The following is a 24,284-nucleotide window of genomic DNA, read 5'->3' on the forward strand; positions in this document are numbered from 1 at the left end:
TTAACAGGTCTATAATAACTAAAGCCACAAATAAAATCCATAGGCTTTTGTAGTACTTTCTCACCTAATCCTGTTTTTAGTTGCTTTCTTTAGCAATCAAGCTCCACATTTTGGATATCCTTGACTAAACCTACCACTCCTAAATTAAAACACATTCCTTTTGTTTTATCATCATAATGCCACATTTTGTCTTGGTATCCATTTGGCTTCCAGTCACATATTCACAAAGCAGTTTGGAAAACTTTTAAGGTGAGAGGGGAAAAGTTTAAAGGAGAGACACAGGGAGTATTTTTACACAGAGCGTGGTAGGTGTAGGTGCCTGGAACACGCTGCTAGGGGGGGCTGTGGAAGTAGATGCAATAGTGGCATTTAAGTGGCCTTTATATACAGTAGATACATGGAAATACAGCAATGTAGATCTCGTGCCAGCAGAAGAGATTAGATTAATTTGGCAACATGTTTGGTGTGGACATCATGGTTGAATGGCCTCTTCTTGTGCTATACTGTTCTATGTTAGTTGTTTTTCTAGTATAGCAAAATTCCATGAAGGTACGTCTTAGTGTTGAAATTCCAAATGTCTGATTGCTAAACAGATGGAAACCTTTCACTTGCTCTGAGGTTGAGACACGGATCCCACCATAATTCACTGTCATATAATTTAGAAAGCGAGGGACATATGATATGCAGGGAACGAAGGGATAAGGATCTTGTGTGTGATGTGGAGGGATATGGGTCACATTCACATAAGCATGGTGATGGATAGGCAGAGATCTGGTCTAACAGTGGCTTTCGCATTTGGCTATTCAAGGGATATAGCTATTGCTGGCAGAGTGAGGACTACTACTCTTCACATTGTGTTTTTTGATTTTTTGTCTTTGGAGCGATTTCTGTCTTTAATTTGTGTATTGGTAATGTCCTTATTATTTATTTTACTCCGACTATATGTTTTTTCTCTTTTGTTAATTTCTGTAAGGTGTCCTTGAGACTTTGAAAGGCGCCCGCAAATAAAATGTATTATTATTATTATTACTGTCACCATTGTTCTTGAACCACTCTGGTGAAGTTGCGCTCAATGCGTAGCTCATTGGAGGTTCCAGAGAATGATCAGCAGCTCCAAAGGAACGCTATATTACTGAGCAAAAATAATGTGTGATTTGATGATGGCTTTGTTTGTATGTACCTTCTGCACTGGTTCTTCTAAGTGGTAAGTATAGTAGATGCTTTTGCACAATTTTGTAGATGCCACATCATGGGGTTGCTCCATGTCATGGTGGTAGAGTTGGTGCCTTACAGAGCCAGAGACCAGGTTTCGATCCTGACTACGGGTACTGTCTGTATGGCATTTATAAATTCTCCCCGTGACCATGTGGGTGTTGGCCACATGCTCCGGTTTCCTCCCAGAGGGTGGCGGATTTCCGCTTCCTGGGAATCCACATTGAGGAGGACCTGACGTGGAGCGTGAACACCACTGCGCTGCTGAAAAAGGTCCAGCAGAGACTGCACTTCCTGCGGGTGCTCAGGAAGAACAACATCACTCAGAGGCTGCTGCTGTCCTTTTATCGGTGCTCCATTGAGAGCATACTAACATACTTGTATGCGTGTGGCCACATGCACAGCGCTCCAGAGGGTTGACTCCATGTCGGGTGGTAGAGTTGGTGCCTTACAGAGCCAGAGACTCCCAGGTTTCGATCCTGACAGATACGGGTACTGTCTGTATAAAAGCACTAAATTATACGCAGGGGGCGATACAGACCTGTGGTAACGGTGAAATCGACAGAAGGATGGAGGGTTGGGTGTGTATGCGTGCTTTGTCTGTGATTTTTATTTATTTGCTTATCTTTATTATTTTACCGTGGATGTTTCGTTAGCTTTAGAAATGTTTGAATGCTGCACTGACTGGCTGACATTTTAAATTTCGTTGTACATGGCCCATGTTACAATGACAATAAAGAAACTATTCTATTCTACACCAAAGATGTTCAGGCTTATTTGGCTTCAGTAAAAATTGTAAATTGTCCCTAGTGTGTGGCATGGTGCTGGTTTTGGCGGGTTGTTGGTCAGCGCGGACTCGGTGGGGCAAACGGCCTGTTTCCGTGCTGTATCTCCACACTAACCTAAACATTGCAACCTCAGTTTGGGAGGGTATGAATGTGAAACCAATTGTCAATTGTTCAAGCTACTTGAGCAACATCAGTGCCACATGTAACATTCGATGATGTTACATTTTCCATTTGCAACACAGAATAAAATAATAAAGAACTGTTTGAAAGAGAGCAACATTTAAACATGAAATGCTCAGATTGTTCATCTATTCATCTATATCTATATTTTATTATCTATCTATCTATCTATCTATCTATCTATCTATCTATCTATCTATCTATCTATCTATCTATCTATCTATCTATCTATCTATCTATCTATCTGTCTGTCTATCTATCTGTCTATCTATCTATCTATCTATCTATCTATCTATCTATCTTGAAAACTGTGTGGCTGCCAGAATCCAAAGTCTGTCTGCCGGCTGCCTTTCTTCCTTTGATTCCTTGCTACGCCGAAACCAGACGCAGAATCGCCGAGATCTTTTCCATTTCGGTAGAGATTTCACTTTTCTTTCTAAGTATCCACTCCTGATTACATTTTGTCGTGTTTATGTATACATTTTTAATCAAATCTTTCTCCCGCCACACCCCCCCCCTCCCCCCAATTTTAAAAAATAAACTGGCTTCTCCCGCATAGAAGCAGCCCCAGCCCCTGGTGAACGTTCCATCGTGTGATGTCACAATGCCCAATGCTCAAAAGACATTCTTGCCATAGAAGGAGTACAGAGAAGGTTCACCAGACTGATTCCTGGGATGTCAGCTTTCATATGAAGAAACACCGGATAGACTCGGCTTGTACTCGCTAGATTTTAGAAGATTGAGGGGGGATCTTATAGAAACTTACAAAATTCTTAAGGGGTTGGACAGGCTAGATGCAGGAAGATTGTTCCCGATGAAGATGTTGGGGAAGTCCAGAACAAGGGGTCACAGTTTAAGGATACGGGGGAAATCTTTTAGGACCGAGATGAGAAAAACATTTTTCACACATAGAGTGGTGAATCTCTGGAATTCCCTGCCACAGAATGTAGTTGAGGCCAGTTCATTGGCTATATTTAAGAGGGAGTTAGATGTGGCCCCTGTGACTAAAGGGATCAGGGGGTATGGAGAGAAGGCAGGTACAGGATACTGAGTTGGATGATCAGCCATGATCATATTGAATGGCGGTGCAGGCTCGAAGGGCCAAATGGCCTACTCCTGCACCTATTTTCTATGTTTCTATGTTTCCCTCTCCTCACCCCTCTCCTTCTTCCACCCATCCCTCTCTCCCCCACCCCCCTTCACTCTCTACCCCCGCCCCCCGCCCCCCCCCCCCTCTCTCCCTCCCCCCCCCCCCTACCCCTCTTTCCCTCTCTCTACCACCACCCCCCACTTCCCCTCCCTCTCTCCTCTTCCACTTCTTCTCCCCTCCACACCATTCCCTCCCTCCCCCCCCCCTCCCCCCCTCCCCTCCCCCTCCTCCCCACTCCTCTCCCCCCCCCTCCCTCCCCACTCCTTCCCCTCCCTCCCTTCCCTCTCTCCCTCCTCCCTCCTCCTCTCCCTCCCCTCTCTCACTCTCTCTCCCTCTCCCCCCCCCTCCCCCTTCCCCTCCCCCTCCACCTCCTCCACCTCCCCCTCCCCCCCCTCCCCTCCCCCCCCTCTCCCCTCCTCCCCCCTCCTCCCCTCCCTCCTCTCCTCCCCCTCTCCCCCTCAACCCCTCCTCCCCCTCCCCCCTCTCCCCTCCCCCCTCTCCCACTCCCCCTCCCTCTCCCTCCCCCTCCAACCCCTCTCCCTTTCTCCCCCTCCCCCCCCCCTCCCTCCCCTCTCCCCCCCCCCTCCCCTCCCCCTCTCCCCCACCCCTCTCCTCCCCCTCTCCCCTCTCCCCTCTCCCTCCCTCTCCTCCCTCCTCTCTCCCCTACCGCCCCCCATCTCTCCCAACCACCCCTCCCTCCCCCCACCCCCCTCTCCCCTCTCTCCCAACCCTTCCTCTCTCCCCACCCCCTTCCCCCCCCCACTCTTCCATCCCCTCCCCCTCTTCCTCCTCTCTCCCCTACCCGCCACGCATCTCTCCCCTGCCCCTCTGCTCACCCCTTCTCCCCTCCTCCTCCCACGCCATCCCTCTCTCCCCACACTTCCCCTCTCTACCCCACCCCTTCCCTCTCTACCCCACACCCTTTCCCCTCTCTCCCCCCGCCCCTGCCCCCTATCCCTCTGTACCTCTTCCCCACTCCCTTCCCCCCCTCCCTCTCATCTCTCTCCCCTCCCCCCCTCTCTCCCCCCTTGCCCTTCCCCACTCCCTCTCCACTCCCTCCCAAATCCCCTCCATTTCCCCCTCTCCCTCTCCCTATCTCTCTCTCTCTCTCCCTCCATCTCTCTCCTTCTCATCTCTCTCCCTCTCCCCCTCTCTCACCCCATACCCCTCTCTCCCTCTCTCCCTCCCTCTCTCCCTCCCTCCCCCTCCTCCCCCCCCCCCCCCCCTCCCTCTTTCTCAAGTCCCTCCCCCACCTGTGCCTTTGGGGGGTTAATGGAGTTTGCCGCCATCGTGTGATGTCCCCCCCCCCCCCCCCCAAAGTCCCCCCCCCCCAATCGTGATGGTTCCATTCCGCCATATGTCCGTTTGCAGGATGGAGCCTTTTCTTCCTGGTGATTTGTTCCATCGTGTGATGTCACAATGCCCAATGCTCAAAGACATTCTTGCCATAGAGGGAGTACAGAGAAGGTTCACCAGACTGATTCCTGGGATGTCAGGACTTTCATATGAAGAAAGACTGGATAGACTGGGCTTGTACTCGCTAGAATTTAGAAGATTGAGGGGGTATCTTATAGAAACTTACAAAATTCTTAAGGGGTTGGACAGGCTAGATGTAGGAAGATTATTCCAGATGTTGGGGAAGTCCAGAACAAGGGGTCACAGTTTAAGGATAAGGGGTAAATCTTTTATGACCGAGATGAGAAAAACATTTTTCACACAGAGAGTGGTGAATCTCTGGAATTCTCTGCCACAGAAGGTAGTTGAGGCCAGTTCATTGGCTATATTTAAGAGGGAGTTAGATGTGGCCCTTGTGGCTAAAGGGATCAGGGGGTATGGAGAGAACGCAGGTACAGGATACTGAGTTGGATGATCAGCCATGATCATTTGGAATGGCGGTGCAGGCTCGAAGGGCCGAATGGCCTACTCCGGCACTTAATTTCTATGTTTCCTATGTTTCCCTCTCCTCACCCATCCCTCTCTCCCCACCCCCCCTTCCCTCTCTACCCCCCCCACCCCCCGTCCCTCTCTACCCCACCCCCTTCCCTCTCTCCCCCTGCCCCCTTCACTCCCCCTGTTCCCATCACTCCCTCTAACCCCCCTCCTCCTCCTTCCACACTCTTCCACTTCTCTCCCCCCTCCCCCTCCACTCTCCCTCCCCCACTCTTCCCCCTTTTCTCCCCCCCTCACCCCTCTCCCCCCCCCCCCCTCCCTCCCCCCCCCCCCTCCTCCCCTCCCCTCCCTCCCCCCTCCCTCCTCTCCCCCTCTCTCACCCCCTACCCCGCTCTACTTTCCCCCCCCCCCAAATCTGTCCGGTTTTCCTCCTCCTCCTCTCCCCTCCCTCCCCCTCTTCTCACCCCCCCCCCCCCCCCCCCCATCTGTGTGTTTTGGGGGTGGTTAATGTGAGTGTGATGCCGCAGCCCCCCCCCCCCCCCCCCAAACGCCGTTGGGGAAACAGACCCAACGGGTCTGCATTTTGTCTAGTGGAAACTAAAAGTCCTTGAGGGATGGGGGTGGGTTGTCGATGGGTTGCGGGGGGGGGGGGGGGGGGGGGGGTGGGGAGAAGGGGCAGTGAAGTGTTGAGTTACGTACCTGGGGCACAATGTTTTAACTCAATGTCATCAATAGCTGCTCCACCTCCAAAATTCTTAGTTCGGATTCCTTCAAATATGATTTCAAAGTGACGCAGTTTTTTCAGATGTATCACGGCCTTCTTCCATCTATCACCTTGGTTTCCAGTTTTATTCCATACTTCTGTGAGATCTTTATTTGTCTGCATAAAAATATATACGCATGATATTAACACTGCATTTTTTACAAAGCTTTAAAAGCCCTGTTATCATGCCAAGGTACTACAGGACAGCACAAAAATCGCATGAAGTATAATTTCATAATATGCTACGGTATGAAAAAAAAATGACTCTGCATATGACTTTTTTTAAAACACACCTTCATGCAAAGATCACATTAATTGATTCTGAGGTGATGATTTTTTACAAGTAACAGCAATATGGATCAGGATGCATCACTCTTCTCTGGCAAGGAACACAATGATATTTTAGCATATATTCCACCTTCAGTGAACTTTCACTGCTTGGTTAAACATTAGATATGTTGAGTAATCCATATAGTGGCAATGTGGTATGCTGCTCACATCAATTACAATTATTTGCATTCTACCAAGGGTAGATTGAGTAGTGGTCTAATGGGACAAGATGTAATTGTAAACCTGCAAACTAGTTTACACGAATGGAGCAGAATATAAAGTCAATTTGCTAGGTTTCTACTTTCCAGTTTGCACTTAAAATGTATTGATAGCTGGACGATGAAAGGCCTGGATAGAGTGAATGCAGAGAGGATGTTTCCAGTTGTGGGAGGGTCTGGGACCAGAGGGCACCACCCTAGAGTAAAAGGACGTACCTTTAGAATGGAGATGAGAAGGAATTTCTTTAGCTAGAGGCTGGTGAATCTGTGGAATTAATTGCCACAGATGGTGGTGGAAGCCAAATCAATGGGTATTTTTAAAGCAGAGATTGACAAGTTCTTGATTAGTATAGGCATCAAAGGTTATGGGGAGAAGGCAAGAGAACAGGGTTGAGAGGAAAAAATAGATCAGCCATGATTGAATGGTGGAGCAGACTTGATGGGCTGAATGGCCTCATTCTGCTCCTATGTCTTGTGGACAATAATGTAAATCAGCAGACAAATCTGTCTGATCATCCATCAAAGTTACACGGAACAAGAAGCTGAAAGGCACCACATACTATTTCTTAGTAATAAATAGCAGTCCATTTATTAAAAAGATTTACTTTTGAAGTTTAACAAAATAAGCAAGGAACTGCTCAATTAATTAATGATGATGCAGCTCTTTGTCAGATATTCCTTCATTTCTGAGCTTATTATTGATTCCCAAGATGGAAATAAAAGTGTAAAAAAATTGCAATCTTTAGATTAGATTAGATTAGATTAGATTAGATTAGATTATTACTTTAACCAGCAACGCAAAGTAGTTGATCCATTTTGGCCTACTTTCAGTTTCAATTTCAGTTTAGTTTATTGTCATGTGTAATGAGGTACAGTGAAAAACATTTGGTTGCGTGCTAACCAGTCAGTAGAAATACAATACATGATGACAATCAAGCCATTTACATTGTATAGATACATGAGAAGGGAATAACGTTTAGTGCAAGGTGAAGCCAGCAAAGTAATAGTTAAAGTAAGAAATGTTGCTGTAGGACTTGAGATTTAAGAGTGTGGAGCGTTTGTAATATGATTTGTAGATCTGCTTCTGTGGCCGGCATGCAAATAGTCGCCTGGGTTGAATGCCATCTTGGAAGTTTTTAAGTTCCACAATCACAGAGGCCAGTCTTCAATCAATCTTGATTGATATCAAGAAACAGCTGAAAGCAGTGGATGATGCAAAGGGCCTGCTCTGATAGCATCGTGGCTGCATTTGCTGAATGAGCCACACATTGTCAAGCCACAGAACATACATTTGACAAAGTGGAAGATAGCGCAGGTGTGCCTAGCCACCTGAAGCAAGACAAATCTCCGGGTCAATGTTTGTGATCACAGTCTGTTCCCAATCAACTGTAAAGAGGTGGAAGGGATCAGTGACTCTGCTCTCAGGCAGCACCTGTTTCCGTAATAGCCTGTCATTCAGTGTTCAGAACTATCTGGCCCCTGACCTCATTACACCCTTCATCTCAACATCAGCAAAAGTAATGAAAGCCAGAGATGCAGTCAAAGTGACTGCTGCTGATATGAAGGCAGTTCCAAGTTGTACACAGCAACATAGCCATTCATAAAACCCTGCCATCAACACTCTGGCAAAATATTGCTTATTAAACTTAGATAGCCAGGTGCGTAGAGGGTTATTGAGCCAGGTTATTAGTCACTTGCAAGCTTTAATTTAGGAAGAGATACATTCCATACCACTTAGCCCAAATAAATGGATACAAAGGGGTCTGGAACAGATCCTAAATAAAACTAATATGAATTGATTGTAAATTATGTAGATACAATTGACATAATTGACCAGAATATTAATTACATATGGCATCTCAACTTGGAAATGTACCATTGTTCGTTAAATGTCAAAGATAGAAATCTGGAAACTCTCTGCCTATCAACAATATCTTTATTACATTGTGTACACTGATTCAAAAAAGCATCTCACTGCCAACTTCTCAAAAGCTAACAGGGATGGCTGACAAATGCTGGTCTTGACAGCAACACCCACTTCTGATGTGTGCATAAAGAAATGAAATGAGAGATTTATTTACGTTGTATGCTGAAATGTAGACAGAAAATACTGAAAGCACCAAACAGGTCAGACAGCATCTGTGGAAAGCAAGGCAGACAAATCACTTTTGACCTGAAGCTCATGAGTCCTTTTTTTTTCAGTGATTTTCATCAATTATTATTTAAACTTGTATCAGATGTCATATAGAAAGGTAAATGTCTCAATTTATAAAGTATCTTTTTTGAATCATTTCCATAATACATCATCAGTCATCGCCATTGTTTGTGAACATGTTCTCTATACCCAAAACGGATCTAGAAAGGGTGACGGGTATGTTGACAAGTGCTTTTACGTAAGACATAATGTACATAATATCAGAACTTTAATGTTTCATGTGCTCACAAGATAAGAAATCAAGCAAATGAAATTTGCAATAAAATGACAAAGTTCTTTGTATTATTGACCTGGGTAGCATAGGATGTGGAACCGCGCCCCCCCCCCCCCCCCCCCCCCCCCCCCCAAAAAAAACCTAAAAGAAAAGAAAACATTGGAAATAGTCAACAGTTCAGGCTGCATCTGTGGGAGGAGGACATTTCAGGTCAAAAGTCCTACAGCAGTCTTTGATATGAAACATTAACTCTGCTTCTCTTCCCACGGGTGCAGTGTGTTTGATTTACATTCAATGATGAACTAACTGATCAGTAGGACAATGGGAGAAGGTGATTTAACCACACATTCCAAGTCAATGACAGAGGATCTAATCGTGACTAGAGAGGAAAGATTTTAGAATATTGAACAGTACAGTACAGGAACACAATGTCTATACCAAACAGGATGTCAAGACTAACCTTTATCTGCCTGCACATAATTCAAATCCCTCCATTCCCTGCATATCTCTGTGCCAATCCCAAAGTCTCTTAAATGCCATTACCATATCACTTTTTGCAGCAATTAATTGGGATCTGAAGAATGGGGGAGCAAAGTTCACTGCCGTGGATTCCGCAGGCTGTGCCGCCGTCAGATCAGTAATGAGCTCTGAACTGTGGTTTTCAAAAGGAATTTGCATAAATATTTGACAATAATAGATTTGGGGTATGGAATTGGCTGATTTACTCTGATGGGCAAATCTCCTCCTTCTGCACTATAATGATCCGGTGAAAATCATACTAAAGGTGATGTGACAGTGGGAATAGACTATTCCAGGGTGGCCATAACTGTTCACTATTCACAGATCCTGGTTGCCAATGATTAATTGAGACCCATGAAGTGAAACGAAGCATAGTTGCAATGATTTGCCATTGCTGACTGTCTAAGTTCATTTCAATGGTTAGTGATGCATGCAGAACTGAACCCGTACATGATTAACAATAAAAAAACAATGGGAAGAGAACTGCAGGTAACTGGAGGAAAAAGAGTCAATATTTGTAAAGAAATGCACAAGAACCCGGCTTCAATTGTTCAACAGTTCAATAGCCCTTTATTGTCATGTGTACCCTGAGGTACAGTGAAATTTGATATTACCATACAGTCATACCAAAAAAAAGCAACAAAATACGAAATTACATTAAAATTAAACATAAACAGCCACCATGGTGGCGTGAGAATCCCTCGGCACACAGCATAAGCGGAGACCCACAGCCATCAGTCCAATGTCCGGACAACACACACGCTCTTCACCATGATGTGGCCAGAGGTTGCACTGACCGCTTGTCGCTCTCTCTCTGCAGTTCCTGTCTGCCCGAACAATCAGAAAGCTGTCCGCACCCACACCAGTCTCCAGGATGTTCTCATGGCGGCCTCCAACCGGAACGACCTGGGGCTCCAGTCGCGGAACCTGCGGACTTACCCACCATCGCGGAGCTGGCCGAGTTCGGAGCGGGAGGAGCTGTTGGTGGCGAACTGCTGCGGCCCGACCCAGGAGATTCGGAGGCTCCAGCCGCAGGTCTGGTGGACGGTGACACCGGGAGCCCGTGGGTCCCTGGTGGGAGACCGCTTTTCGGGGCTTCCGCAATGGCAACTTCTCCCGCCCGACTTGCGGGGTTGAGGATGATCTGGGGCAGGGCCTTACATCGCCCGGCGGGGCTTTAATAGCCGTGGGACTCATTTACCATCGCCCGAGGGGGCTTTGACTCTGACAACGGGAGGAGAGTGGGGAGTGCAGGGGAGAGATAAGACTTTGCCTTCCATCACAGCGAGGAGGAGATTTGCTGTAATGGATGTTTGTGTAAATTGTGTTGTGTCTTGGTTTTTCTACTTGTTTGTATGACTGCAGAAACCAAATTTCATTTGAACCTCAATGAAGTTCAAATGACAACAAATACATTGTATCATGGTATCATTGTAAAAGTAAAACATTGTATGCAACTAATCACTCAGCACAGGTATGCTATATTTTCCCAGCCATTGTCAAAATTCAATGCAGTACACATTACATATTATCTGCTAGTTTAGATTTGTACTATAATATTCTGGCTGTCATTGGGATGAGACTTGGTTACCTTGGTGGTGAATTAATAGTTTCTTGTCAATACCACTCAACAGCCTAGAAATTGATGCCATTTGAAAATAGTCTGCAAGACAATCTATCCCAAGTTAAACAGTTCAATAGAAAAAACTACTATTCCATGTAGTTGCTGCCATTTTAATAAAGTAACATCGCTAGAAGCAGAGTGGTAATCCTATGCGATTGGGAAACTATTTCCATTCTGATAAAACCGACGAGAGAATATGCCACTGCAAAATACTTTGATAAAGCTGTTGAACTAATAGACGCTCATTTTTCTTGCTGCATGATTATGCATACTTAATTTAAGAAATTAAAATTGTTAGTCTCGATAATCCTTTATTTTAATGAACTATTCAGCTCATTATTTTAGTTTATCATTTTTATTCCTTTAACATAGAAACATAGAAACATAGAAATTAGGTGCAGGAGTAGGCCATTCGGCCCTTCGAGCCTGCACCGCCATTCAATATGATCATGGCTGATCATCCAACTCAGTATCCCGTACCTGCCTTCTCTCCATACCCCCTGATCCCCTTAGCCGCAAGGGCCACATCTGCTTCTTAAGCAGAATTAATGGCTTAATTCTGCTTAAGAAGGTGGGAGTTCTGTACGAAAGAGGAAGTTCTGAATCTCTGCTCGGCTATTGCCATTGCCTGCAGCACTGACCTTTGCCTAGATGCTCTTTAAGGAGACCAGTCGGGGAGTGCAAACTTCCAAAGACTTCATTAACCCAATTGAGTTGATTTACTTCGAACATAGAACAGTACAGCACAGGAACAAGCCCTTTGGTCTACGACGTCCGTGCACACATGATACCAAGTTGAACTAATCTCCTCTGCCTTCACATGATCCATATCCCTCCATTCTCTACATGTCCATGTGCCTATCTGAAAGCCTCTTGAATGCCACTATCGTATCTGCCTCCACCACCAATCCTGGCAGAGCATTCCAGGCACCCACCACTCTCTGTGCAAAGGTTTTGCCCCGCACATCATATTAAAAGTCTGATTTTGTACATGTGCATATGTGTGTGTGTGCATGTCTGTGTATATGTGGTTGTCTTTACTTCTTTGCAAAAACAGTACGCGGTAACGATAACATTTTTACATATTCTGATTCACATATTTCCCCTCTAGGCCGAGATCACATTATCTGACCATTTTATACTTTATTTCTCGACATTACTAATTAAAAGTAAGTAAGAAGTTTTTAAACATCAAAAGACTTTGAATTTAAAACAACCAGCTTTCACTGATGATGTCCCAATGGTTCGGCTAGCAGTGATCAGTTTCACTTTACATATTCTGATTCTTATTTTTTCCCTCTAGGCAGAGATCACTTTCACTGAACATTTTGTGCTTTATGTCTTGACATTACTGATTAGAGTTTAAAAAAATCAAAAGACTTTGAATTTAAAACGACCAGCTTCAATTGATGACATCACAATGGCTCAGCTAGCAGTGACGACACAGGAACACTCTGAACTTTTCACCTCACAGGAGGGGAGGGTGAATTGCTATTGCAACACACAGGGGAAGTGCAATTGGAATTTTTTTTAAAGCCTATTGCTCTGGGAGTGCTGGAATCTTAAGTTCGGGAATGGCTTGAGTTGGAGGACCACACCTCCCGTGGGGGCTACGGGTAGGGAACGGGTGCGTTGGGGGAGCAGACCAAACGGCTCTGCACTTGGTCTAGTCTCCTTTAATCTTTGCCCCATATAATTGAAGCACGTGTAACTGTTTTCTTTTAAAGTTGAAAAATTAACAATAATGTTTTAAATATTTGTGAATGTATGTAAACATTGATGCATTTACAAACATTCACTCTCAAAGACAAATGATAAACTGGGAGGTGTGCCTTAAATGATAGTCAAAGCAATTCTGTGGGCCGGGCATGTTAATTTGATGCCTGCTCCAATTGGAAAAAACTTTGGCATGGGCTGTCCTGTCCAAACACCCTGCAGTTGTCTGACTTGCAGCAATTTCTCTTTGCGCCATATCAACGAAGCTCAGTAAACAGATAACTTCAGTTTGGGCTGTTCACCATTTAGCAAAAAATCCATGCAAACGAATGCATAATTGTCTTACAAATAAATTAATCATTGTTGTCACAGCAATTGTAAAGCTTTTGTTCTCAAAACAAATCAATGCATAAGTAATGTTAGGCTTAAAGATCTTCTTAATTACAAAACTGCAAAGTTTTACTACCTTCTTAAAAAGATAGCTGCCTAAAATGCGTATTCAACTGTATAATGTTGGTCTGTGGAGCCTGAATTTTCTAGTGTTGGCATCAACAGTGCAGAGGGCACTGATTAACATCGTAATCTGCATGATCTTCATGCTTTTGTTGGTTGTTAGTTGCATACATGCACATCCTTTCATTTACGTGGCATATTGTGCACTGCTCATTAGCAGACTCTGTATCATGGGACACAGATCACCCGGTTTCGGATTATAACGAGGTTTCTTTAATGTCTTGCAAAAGGAATACATTTGGGGAAAAGCAATTATAGTCGGAAGTTAGAATCATGGTCTCCAAAGAAATAGACAAAAGACAATAGACAACAGACAACAGACAATAGGTGCAGGAATAGGCCATTCGGCCCTTCAAGCCAGCACCGCCATTCAATGTGATCATGGTTGATTATCCACAATCAGTACCGTTCCTGCCTTCTCGCCATATCCCCTGACTGCGCTATGTTCAAGAGCCCTATCTAGCTCTCTCTTGAAAGTATCCAGAGAACCAGCCTCCACTGCCCTCTGAGGCAAAGAATTCCACAGACTCACAACTCTGTACGAAAAAGTGGTTTCTCATCTCTGTTCCAAATGGCTTACCTCTTATTCTTAAACTGTGGTCCCTGGTTGTGGACTCCCCCAACATCGGGGACATGTTTCTTGCCTCTAGCGTGTCCAAATCCTTAATAATCTTATATGTTTCAATGAGATACCCTCTCATCCTTCCAAATTCCAGAGTATACAAGCTCAGCCGCTCCATTCTCTCAGCATATGACAGTCCCGCCATCCCGGGAATTAACCTTGTGAACCTACGTTGCACTCCCTCAATAGAAAGAATGTCCTTCCTCAAATTTGGAGACCAAAACTGCACACAATACTCCAGATGTGGTCTCACAAGGGCCCTGTACAACTGCAGAAGGACCTCCTTGCTTCTCCTTTCTTCAGTCGGTCAAAGTGCAATGCTTCTGATGAATCATGTACCAGGTAGCGTAGCAATCTTAGAGAAAGGATGCACACATAGATCTTAACAAAACCAGTGAAAACAAGCAGAACAAGTAGATTATGCCATAATCATTCTGCATGGAAACAGGCTCTTCGGCCCAACTTATCTAAGTCGACCAAGATGACCTATCGAAGCTAGTCCCATTTTACCCCATTTTGCCTTTATCCCCAAATCTTACCTAGCTATGTACTTGTCCAAATATCTTATAAATGTTGTCAATGTACCTGTCGCTTGTTCCATAAACCCATTACCCTCTGTGTAAAAAAGTTGCCCCTCAGCCCACTATTAAATCTTCCCCCTCTCACCTTAAACTTATGTGCTCCAGTTCTTGATTGCGTTACCCTGGAAAAAAAGACTGTATTCGCCATATCTATTTCCCTTCAAGATTTTATACACCCCTGTGCCTCTCCCGTGCTCCTACCCGTCCACAAAGACTGCAGTTCATATGTTGGGAGCCTAGTCAACGTCACAGAGAATTTGACAGCTTGTTACATACACTCACCACACATTTGTGTGAAAAAGTTACTGCACAGTTTTCTATTAAATCTTTTCCCCTTCACCTTAAACCTACGTCCTCCAGATTCACCTTCTCTGGGCAAGAGATTCTGTGCATCTACCCGATGTATTCCTCTCATGATTTTACACACCTCAATATGATTACCCCTTATCCTCCTGTGCTCCAAGGAATAGAGTCCTAGTCCACTCAACCTCTCCCTTTTGCTCAGACCCTATAGCCCTGCAACATCCTTGTAAATCTTCTCTGTACCTTTTCCAGCTTGACAACACCTTTCGTATAACATGGTGTCCAGAACTGAACACAATACTTTTAATGTGGCCTCACCAACGTCTATACTTAATACTCTGACTGATGAAAGCCAATGTGCCAAAACCTTTGTGACCACTCGATCTACCTGTGACTTGACCTTCAAGGAACCATACACCTGCACTCCTAGATCCCTCTGCTCCACAACACTACCTAGAGCCCTACCATTCACTGTGTAGGTCCTGCCCTGGTTAGACTTCCCAAAATGGTACACCTCGCATTTCTCTGTTTTAAATTCCATCAACTATTCCTCAGCCCACCTGGCCAATCAATCAAGATCCTGCTGCAATTTTTCACACCCATCTTCACTATCTGCAAAACCACCCACTCTTGTATCATCTGCAAACTTGCTAATCATGTCGTGTATGTTCTCATCCAAATCATTGATATAGATGACAAACAGTAATGTGCACAGCACCGAACCTACCATGCGGAACCTTGTTGAATGCTTTGCTGAAGTCCATATATACACATCTACAGCTCTGCCCTCATCAAACATTTTGGTCATGTCTTAAAAAAAAACTCAATTAGATTTGTGAGAAACGGCCTCCCACATACAAACCCATGCTGACTATTCCTAATCAGCCCTTGTCCATCTAAATGCCTGTTTATCCTGCCATTCAGAAAACTCTCTAGTAACTTTCCATCTACAGATGTTAATCACACTGGCCTATTATTCCCAGCATTTTCCCTGCAGCTCTTCTTGAATGTATCCCTCAATCAATTCAATCAATCAATGTTGAAGATAAGCCATCAGATCAGCTGAACTAAATACGAATTACTGTTGATGCATTTGTTGATAGGTAGGTGATGGAGATTAAATAAATTAAGAAAAAAAAACTGGAGCAACTCAGCGGGTCAGTTCAGTTTAGTTTATTGTCATGTGTACCGAGGTACAGTGAAAAGTTTTGTTGCGTGCTAACCAGTCAGCAGAAAAACAATGCATGGTTACAATCGAGCCATTTACAGCATAAAAACTTTTAATATATATTTATTTTACAGAACCATGCGCATGACGCATTTTTATGGACGCACCTGGAACTTTTAACTTTTAACTGATTTTGGAGAGTCAAATGCAACGAAATTTCGTTCAAGGTGCACTGTGTCTAGGTGTATATCTGAATGACAATAAAGTTCAGTTTTCATTCATTCATTCATTCATCATTCATTCATTCATCATTCATTCATTCATTCATTCATTCATTCATTCATTCATTCATTCATTCATTCATTCATATGGATAAGAAATATTGCTGTAGGAATAGAGATTTAAAAGTGTGGAGCGATTGTAATATGTGGTCTTGGAGATGCTGCCTAGCCCAATGAGTTGCTGCAGCGTTTTGTGTGTATCTTTCGAGTAATAGATGAATCCCTTTGCATAGGTGATAGAAAATATAATTTGATTAACTCAACATTCATATTGGATTGCTAAATTCCATCCAGCATTGCATCCATTTCCTTGATGCAAAGTCCCTGGTGCTGATCTGCACAGCTGCTTGATGCCAAAGCACGTTGGGCTAAAATCTAGAGTGGATCCTGCCTACTGTAGATGCAGAATATCTTTCCATCAAGACATCTGGTGCATTGTCTGATAACATTGATGCTCAAGCTCCCATTGATTCAGCAAACACTCAAGTGATCTCAGTCCAGATTGATTAAAACAAATGAGTTCTATAGTTTCTGACATGATAAAGTACCTCTCCTTTAAAAGATGTAGTTTGCCTTTAAATAGTGCTGCCACTCTCTATGTAGAAGCCCTGCAGATGTGTATCAGAAAAGGCAGTTGGGGAGCTCTAAACTGCACTGAGCAATTATTTTTAAAGAGAAGGCAGCACCAATTAATTGGCTTGCCAGCAACACGGTGAACATGCACAGATTAGTCTCATGCCTCCATCCACAGCCTAGTTTCAAGGGTTAGCTGGTTCATCCCAGGCGATTGCAAGATGCAAGAATGTAATATTCTGCAACTGCAACTCTTTAAATATTGATAATATTTATTCATTATTTCAATTTTAACCTGTAACCTTGAGCAACAATTCAGTTCTCTGTGGTTAATGCTTTGTACTGCATGACAAGTGGTGGTTTTCTCACATGTCCACTGTGGTATTGTTCACTAAAGTGAATTTTGGATGGGCGGCACAAGCGACATCGCAGTGGCCTCTGCAGTCCGTTTGTTTTTATTTTTTTGTCCCGTTGAGGGTATAGTTTGTAATGGGTTTTTAAATGTGTATGTGTGGGGGGCGGGGGGGTGGGTGGGAATAAACTTTTAAATCTCTTCCTGGGGGCTCAAGTCAGGGAGCCGGCGGAGCTGCGGACCTACCATCGTGGAGCTGGCTGGCTTCGGAGCGTGGAGAGCTGTGGTGGCGCGCGGGTGCGGCCCGACCCCGGTGGATGGTGACACCGGGAGCTCGCGGGTCCCCGGTGGGAGACCGCTTTATGGAGCACCAGCAACGGTAACTCCTCCCGCCCGAATTGCGGGGTTGAAAGCTTAAACAGCCGCGGGACTTGCTAGCGCCCGCCGGGGGCTCCAACATCAAGACCCGGAGCAGGGCCTTACATTGCCCGGCACGGCTTTAAATGGCCGCGGGACAAGCTAGCGCCCACCGGGGGCTTTGACTTTGACTTTGACATCGGGAGAAGAATGGAGAGCAGGGGAGAGACAAGACTTTGCCTTCCATCACAGTGAGGAGGAGATTCACTGTGATGGATGTTTGTGTAAATTGTGTTGGTGTGTGTCTTGGTTCTTTTCTTGTATGACTGCAGAAACCAAATTTCGTTTGAACTTCATGTGAGGTTCAAATGACAAATAAATGGTATTGTATTGTATTGTATTGAATACACCTTGGCCAATAAAGGTTTTTTTTTCGCAGAGTTATTGTATATAGCTTTCACTCTATCACTGACCCCCAAACTTTATCCCCAGATACAAACTATAACCTAGGCATTACATGTAAACAAGAAAAACACTACAATATACATATCAGGCATTGGAAGCAGATATTTCTTAAGCCTCAAGAGGATGAAGAGCAAGATGCAAGGTGAATTAGCCTAAGAACCAGAGTTAATCATGGTATTGTGTAAGAAGGAATTGCGGATGTGGTCTCGAAGGAATTGTTGAGGAGGGGCTGTCCCACTTGGGCGACCTAATCCATGAGTTCTGGTGAGTTTGCCCTCGACTCATACTCGCAGCATGATCAACACGAGGTCGTAGGAGGTCTTTGTTAAGGGGCTGCCCCACTTGGGCGACCTAATTGGCGAGTTTAGAAGAGTTTAGGAGAGTTTGAAAAAATGTCATGTTGATGACCTTCTTCGACTATGTTGAAGACTTGCTTCGACTAGTTATGACTAATTTCAGGAAAATTGGACACCGAATAGTGGAGAGTGTAGACGACCTCCTTCGATCTCCTTCGACCTCCCTTCGACTGTGATGAAGACTATCTACGACTACCTTTGACTACCTTCGATTACCTTATAACACCCTTGATTACCTACGACTAACATGCTGACCTACTACGACCTAATACGACCTAATACGACTAAACATACGAGTAAAAAAGTATCGAATTTTTCCAAGGCCACCTTTTTTCACTCGCAGGCATTTTTCAACATTGTAAAACACGTCGTGACCTAGCTGAGGCCTCGAGTACACGGGGACTACTCTCGTGCATGAAGGTGTGTTACAAAGACCTCGTGTCAACCATGCTGCGAGTATGAGTCGAGGGTGAACTCGCCAGAACTCGCGGATTAGGTCGCCCAAGTGGGACAGCCCCTTAACTCTTCTTCATGCTCGAGAGGTTGGACAATATCTACAGGTGAGAAAACAAAATGTGTATGATAAGAATAAAGAGATGTCAATTGTGAAACCAGAGGAAGAAGTATGGTGAAGGGGATGGAGAGAAATGCATGGATCCATGTAGAGCACAAGGAAGATTGTGGTGGGGGTGGGGGGGGGGGTTGCTTGTGGTTTACTCAACATTGAATTCTCCAATTTTAGGTAAGCACTGAATTCTCCAATGTTAGTTAAGTAATCTATTCTATTAACAACCACCCCAACCCGATTCTCCCCCCATTCATCTATACTCTCTAGAGATGCTGCCAGACCCGCTGAGTTACTCCAGCACTTTGTGTCTTTTTTTGTAAACCAGCATCTGTAGTTTCTTGTGTCTACATTGTTAAAGGCAGAATTGTTTTTGTCTCTTCTTCATTTGATTGATCGACAAATTGAAAGATACAGCATGGAAACAGGTTCTCCAGCTCACTGGCTTCCCACCCCCACATGAAAGGACACAAAGAGCTGAAGTAACTCAGCAGGTCAGGAAGCATCTCTGGAATTCATGGGCAGGTAACATTTCAGGTCATTTGGGGGGTGTGTGTGTGTAGGGGGGGTTGAAGAAAACAAGAAGAGGGAAGAAGCTTGTCAGAGCATGGCTGGTAATAGGCGGATGCAGGGGGGGGGGGTAGATAGGCAGATGGATGGAACAGAGATAAAAGCTTAAGGTGTGAGACAGGGTGAAACTAGAGGGAGGAATGTGGTAAGAGGGGAGGGTGGGAAGGGAGAAATAGGTGGGAGTCTAGGTGGGACACAGGGAAGGAGAGAGGGAGTTGGGGAAGATAAAGAGGCGTGAGGGGGAGAAAGGGAGGGTGTGTGTGTGTGTGTATGAGTGTGTGTGTGCATGGGGGTGGGGCGGGGGGGATTATTTTGAGATTACCTAAAGCAAAGAATTCAGGAGTAGGCCATTCAGCCCATCAAGCCAGCATCGCCATTCAATATGATTATGGTTGATCATCCAAAATCAGAACTCCGACCCTGCTTTCTCCCCATATCCCTTGATTCCGTTATCCCAAGAGCTATAGCTAACTCTCTCTTGAATACATCATGGATAATTGCACTATCATGGTCTGGTTTACTTTGACTAATGATAATTTATTGTATATTTATTATTGTTGTGTATAATGTCCCTCTAAAGCTGCAGTGAGAACATTTCATTGTTCTGGTATATATCGCTAAATAATACTGTCAGACTCTTGCATATAAAAAAAGCTGAAATGTTCTGAAGGTAACAGTAGACATGTCTTACACCTATGTTCAAAGGTTCAGCACATTTTCAGCATTGTGAAGGAGACCTGCAAACTTGCACGTCTTTTCTGGGAGGAAACCCGCGCGGTCACAGAGAGAACGTGCAAACTCCACACAAACAGCCCTGCGAGGTTAGGATCAAAGCTGAGTCTCTGGGGCTGAAAGGTAGCAGCTCTACCAGCTCTGCCAGCTCTGCCACTGTGCAGTGACCACTACACCGTTAAGTTGAACAGCTCAGTTATTTTCTAGACTAACACATGAAGCAAGGCCCCTTGAGTAATGTATTAGAGGAATGAGTGCTCTAATGCTACTCCATGCCAGTAAAAAATCAATTCTACACCTGGCACAAATAATTATGTCTTATTTAACCATTGAGGAATTATAAGGAACAAAATGGAATGTGTACAGCCCTAATAAATACAGTCGATCTCTGTTACAGCTGTCGGATTATATACATTCACTTTCACTGAATTCACAAACCACTATCAGGAACAATAAATAAATATATTCATGATTAGTGACTAAGCATTGGCTCATTTTGAAGTATATAATCTCCTCTGTTTAAAAAAAAAGTTTTGACTGTTGATTATGAATTATATTCTGAAACATATAAAGCGGAAATGTATGAATTCTCAAAGCTTTGTGTCAAACAAGGTCAAAGAAAAATCCGCTACTCAACACCTGCTATGATTAGAGGGGCAACATTGAAACAGGACCACACTGACCATCAATCACCCATTAGGAGGCACGGTGGCGCAGCTGTTGAGTTGCTGCCTTACAGCGCCAAAGACCCGGGTTCGATCCAGACTGCGAGTGTCGTCTGTACGGAGTTCGTACGTTCTCCCCGTGACCTGCGTGGGTTTTCTCCGAGATCTTCAGTTTCCTCCCACACTCCAAAGACGTACAGGTATGTAGGTTAATTGGCTTGGTATAAATGTAAATTGTCCCTAGTGTGTGTAGGATAGAGTTAGTGTGCGTAGATCGCTGTCTGGCATAAACTCGGTGGGCCGAAGGGCCTGTTTCCGCTCAGTATCTCCAAACTAAACTAAAGTAAATTCACATTATTTCTATGTTATCCCACTCTCCCGTCCATTCCCTACACACTAGGGTCAATTTGTGTGCGCCAATTAACCTACAAACCCCCACATCTTTGCAATGTGGGGGGAAACCAGAGCACCTGGAGGGTACCCACGGAGTCACAGGGAAAACATGTAAACTCCACATTGACATCACCCGAGGTCAGGATTGAACCCATGTCTCTGACGCTGTGAGGCAGCAGCTCTACCAGCTGTGCCACTCCCGAATCTCAAAATCTGCTATCTAATCTCAAATAATTAAAAGTCCTTCAATATTGAACATCAGTTTGAGATGATTCTGAGATGAAAGGAGGAGTCAGATTCCATGCTGTCTTTGGACATCCAAGCGAAACGCCCACACTGTCCAATATGGATAAGAGAAAGGAAACAACCTACGGATTTAATAATAGCCAACCTGTCTGTCATGGCCTGTCTGCTATGTAGAAATTACAACATTGAAGACCATCTGAAGGGAAATCTTGCATGTGCCATGCTAAGACTGATAGTATAAAGTCTATCCAGCAGGTTAGGAATGTGGGCAGATGCACAATTACTCACCATGCAAATTCATATCCTGATTATCAAAAAACACGTCCTTCAAACTTTGATCACTATTAAATCAAATGATTAATTCAATCAAATCAATCATCATATCCAAGATGGTAACACAATCACAATGGCATCTAAGAGGCTTTTAGATTGGCACATGGATAATGGAGGGGTGTGGCACATGTGCAGGTGGAGGAGATGAGTTTATCATGTCATCATGTTCAGCATGGGCATTGTAGGCTACAAAGCAGGTTTCTATACTGTACTATCCTATGTTTTATGTTCTAATGGTTACTCCAAATGAGTTACTCCAGCTGTCTATTTGCCTATTCTATCCATTTACCTTTCCCTCCATGCCAACTTCTAGCCTCTCACATGCCTCTGTCCTGCAAAAGATCCCACCCCCCCCCCCCACCCCCCGTGCCAATTTAGTTTAAACCCTCCCATTACAAACCTTCCCGCTAGGATGTTGGTTCTCCCTCCTGTTTAGGTGCAACCCGTCCCTTTTATACAGGTCAGCTCTACCCTGGAAGATCCCAATGATCCAGAACCCTGAGTCCCTGCTCCCTACACCAACTCCTCAGCCACACATTCATTTCCCCTGTCATCCTATTCTTACCTTCACTAGCACGAGGTACTGGAAGCAATCCTGAGATCACTACCCTGCAGGTCCTGCTTTTCAGTCTTCTGCCCAATTCCGTTAATTCTTGTTGCAGAACCTCCTTCCTCTTCCGATCTATATCATTTGTGCCAACATGCACAACAACCTCCAGCTGCTGCCCCTCACTCTTGAGGATGCCATGCAGCCACTCCAAGATGTACTGGACCCTGGCACCAGGGAGGCAACACACCATCCTGGAGTCTCGCCTGCTGCCGCAGAATCTCCTGTCCGCACCATTGATGATGGAGTCTCCCACCACTATGGCTCTGCCTGACGTCACTCTTCCCCATTGAGCCTCGGCACCAGGGTTGGAATCACATCCCTGGCTACCACTCAATCTTGTTGTGGCATCCACTCTCAAGCGGGTGCACCTGTTTTCAGTAGGTACAGCCACCGGGGTCTCCTGCACTCCACGTTTACTCATCTTTCTCACAGTCACCCACCTTCGTTCTTCCTGTATCCTTGGTTTGACAACCTCACTATAGCTTTTGTCCAGGAAACTCTTGTTTTCCAGGATGGCCCTGAGGTCATCCAATTGCTGCTCCAGTTCCCCAACACGTTCATTCAGGAGCTGCACCTGGACACAATTTCTGCAGGTGTAGTTTCCAGAAGCACCAGCGTTGTCCCTGACTTCCCACATCCTGCAGGAAACACACAGTCCCAACTTGCCTGCCATTTCTTGCCTGACAAAAAAAATCACTAATTTCGAATCAAGTGTATCCTTCTTGCCTCAGCCTCCTCGTTGAAGACTCTCGAGCCACAGACTCGCACTATACTCACTGAGACACTCACCTCAACAAGGCCGCTCCCAGCAAAGCCTCTCCGCTACAGCTGCACTTCTTTATCTGTTACCTAATCAACTACTTTTGGGCTAACTTGTAAATTACTCGAACACTTGAACCGGGCCTTTGGTGCTCTTTTTAAATCTTCTTTCCTCTGACTCACCTACTTCCAGCGAATAGTTGCTCTCGCTCCTTTTGGCTGTTGATCCTTGGATAAATGAAATTCTATCGGATCGTATCGTGTCGTAAAATATCAGATCTTGGCTCTCCCATCATTTGGCCAGTTTATTTGTCATGATGGGGCGCCATTCAGCTGGTGATATTGCAGCACAAGTCCGACAATGCTGCCTCCTGTTGCCCAGTGTATCCAGACCACAGCGACGACCACCTGGCTTTCATCCCGTGGTCAAGAAAAATGTGGTGCAATAAATTTTTAGTGCTGGGAGAGGGCAGGCGCCCTGCTGACCAGCAACATTTTGACAATACATTTTAAAAAAGTTTCAGTGTCATGAGACACGGCCATTGTGCATTCATCATTGTGAGAAACAATAAACGTGCTTATTTTTTGTTATTCACAGCATGATATATCTCCACCACAATCCTTTCAGCACGAGTTCCCAACATTATTAGGAATTACAATGGATTCCAAATTGTACAGTCATTCATGCAGCACATCCCTTTCCATTGTTGTGCAGGGACATGTTCTGCATGTAATGGGCCTATAATTTGATTCTTGTTGGGTATTCGTGCCAAGTTCTTTGCAAGGACATTCACTACCAATTAGAGGCAGTTGGCATAGACAGCGAGATTCTGCTTAATATGTGGTCTGTCAAGTCTTATTTTGTTCCTGATAAATGAACGGGATAGGCAATGCATTGGACTGAGGAAGACAGTGTTCAGGTCAATGGACTTGCTATTGTTTATCTCCATAACACTAAGATCACGGCCTCCTTGGACATGGACAACATCACCATCTTCTCCTGGGATCGGCGGTCAGTCGG

The 24,284-nt window shown here is 44.8% G+C and overlaps 1 protein-coding gene across 1 annotated transcript in view; it reads right to left on the reverse strand.

Moving 5' to 3' along the window:
• malrd1 (MAM and LDL receptor class A domain containing 1) overlaps positions 1-24,284 on the reverse strand; it is a 312,060-nt gene that overhangs the window by 114,802 nt on the left and 172,974 nt on the right. The window contains exon 22 of the mRNA XM_055652737.1: positions 5,920-6,100. Within this exon, the coding sequence (XP_055508712.1) occupies positions 5,920-6,100 (181 nt within the window). The remainder of the gene's footprint in view (positions 1-5,919; positions 6,101-24,284) is intronic.

The sequence above is a fragment of the Leucoraja erinacea genome, chromosome 2 (genome assembly GCF_028641065.1).
Source record: "Leucoraja erinacea ecotype New England chromosome 2, Leri_hhj_1, whole genome shotgun sequence".
Lineage (NCBI taxonomy): Eukaryota > Metazoa > Chordata > Chondrichthyes > Rajiformes > Rajidae > Leucoraja > Leucoraja erinaceus.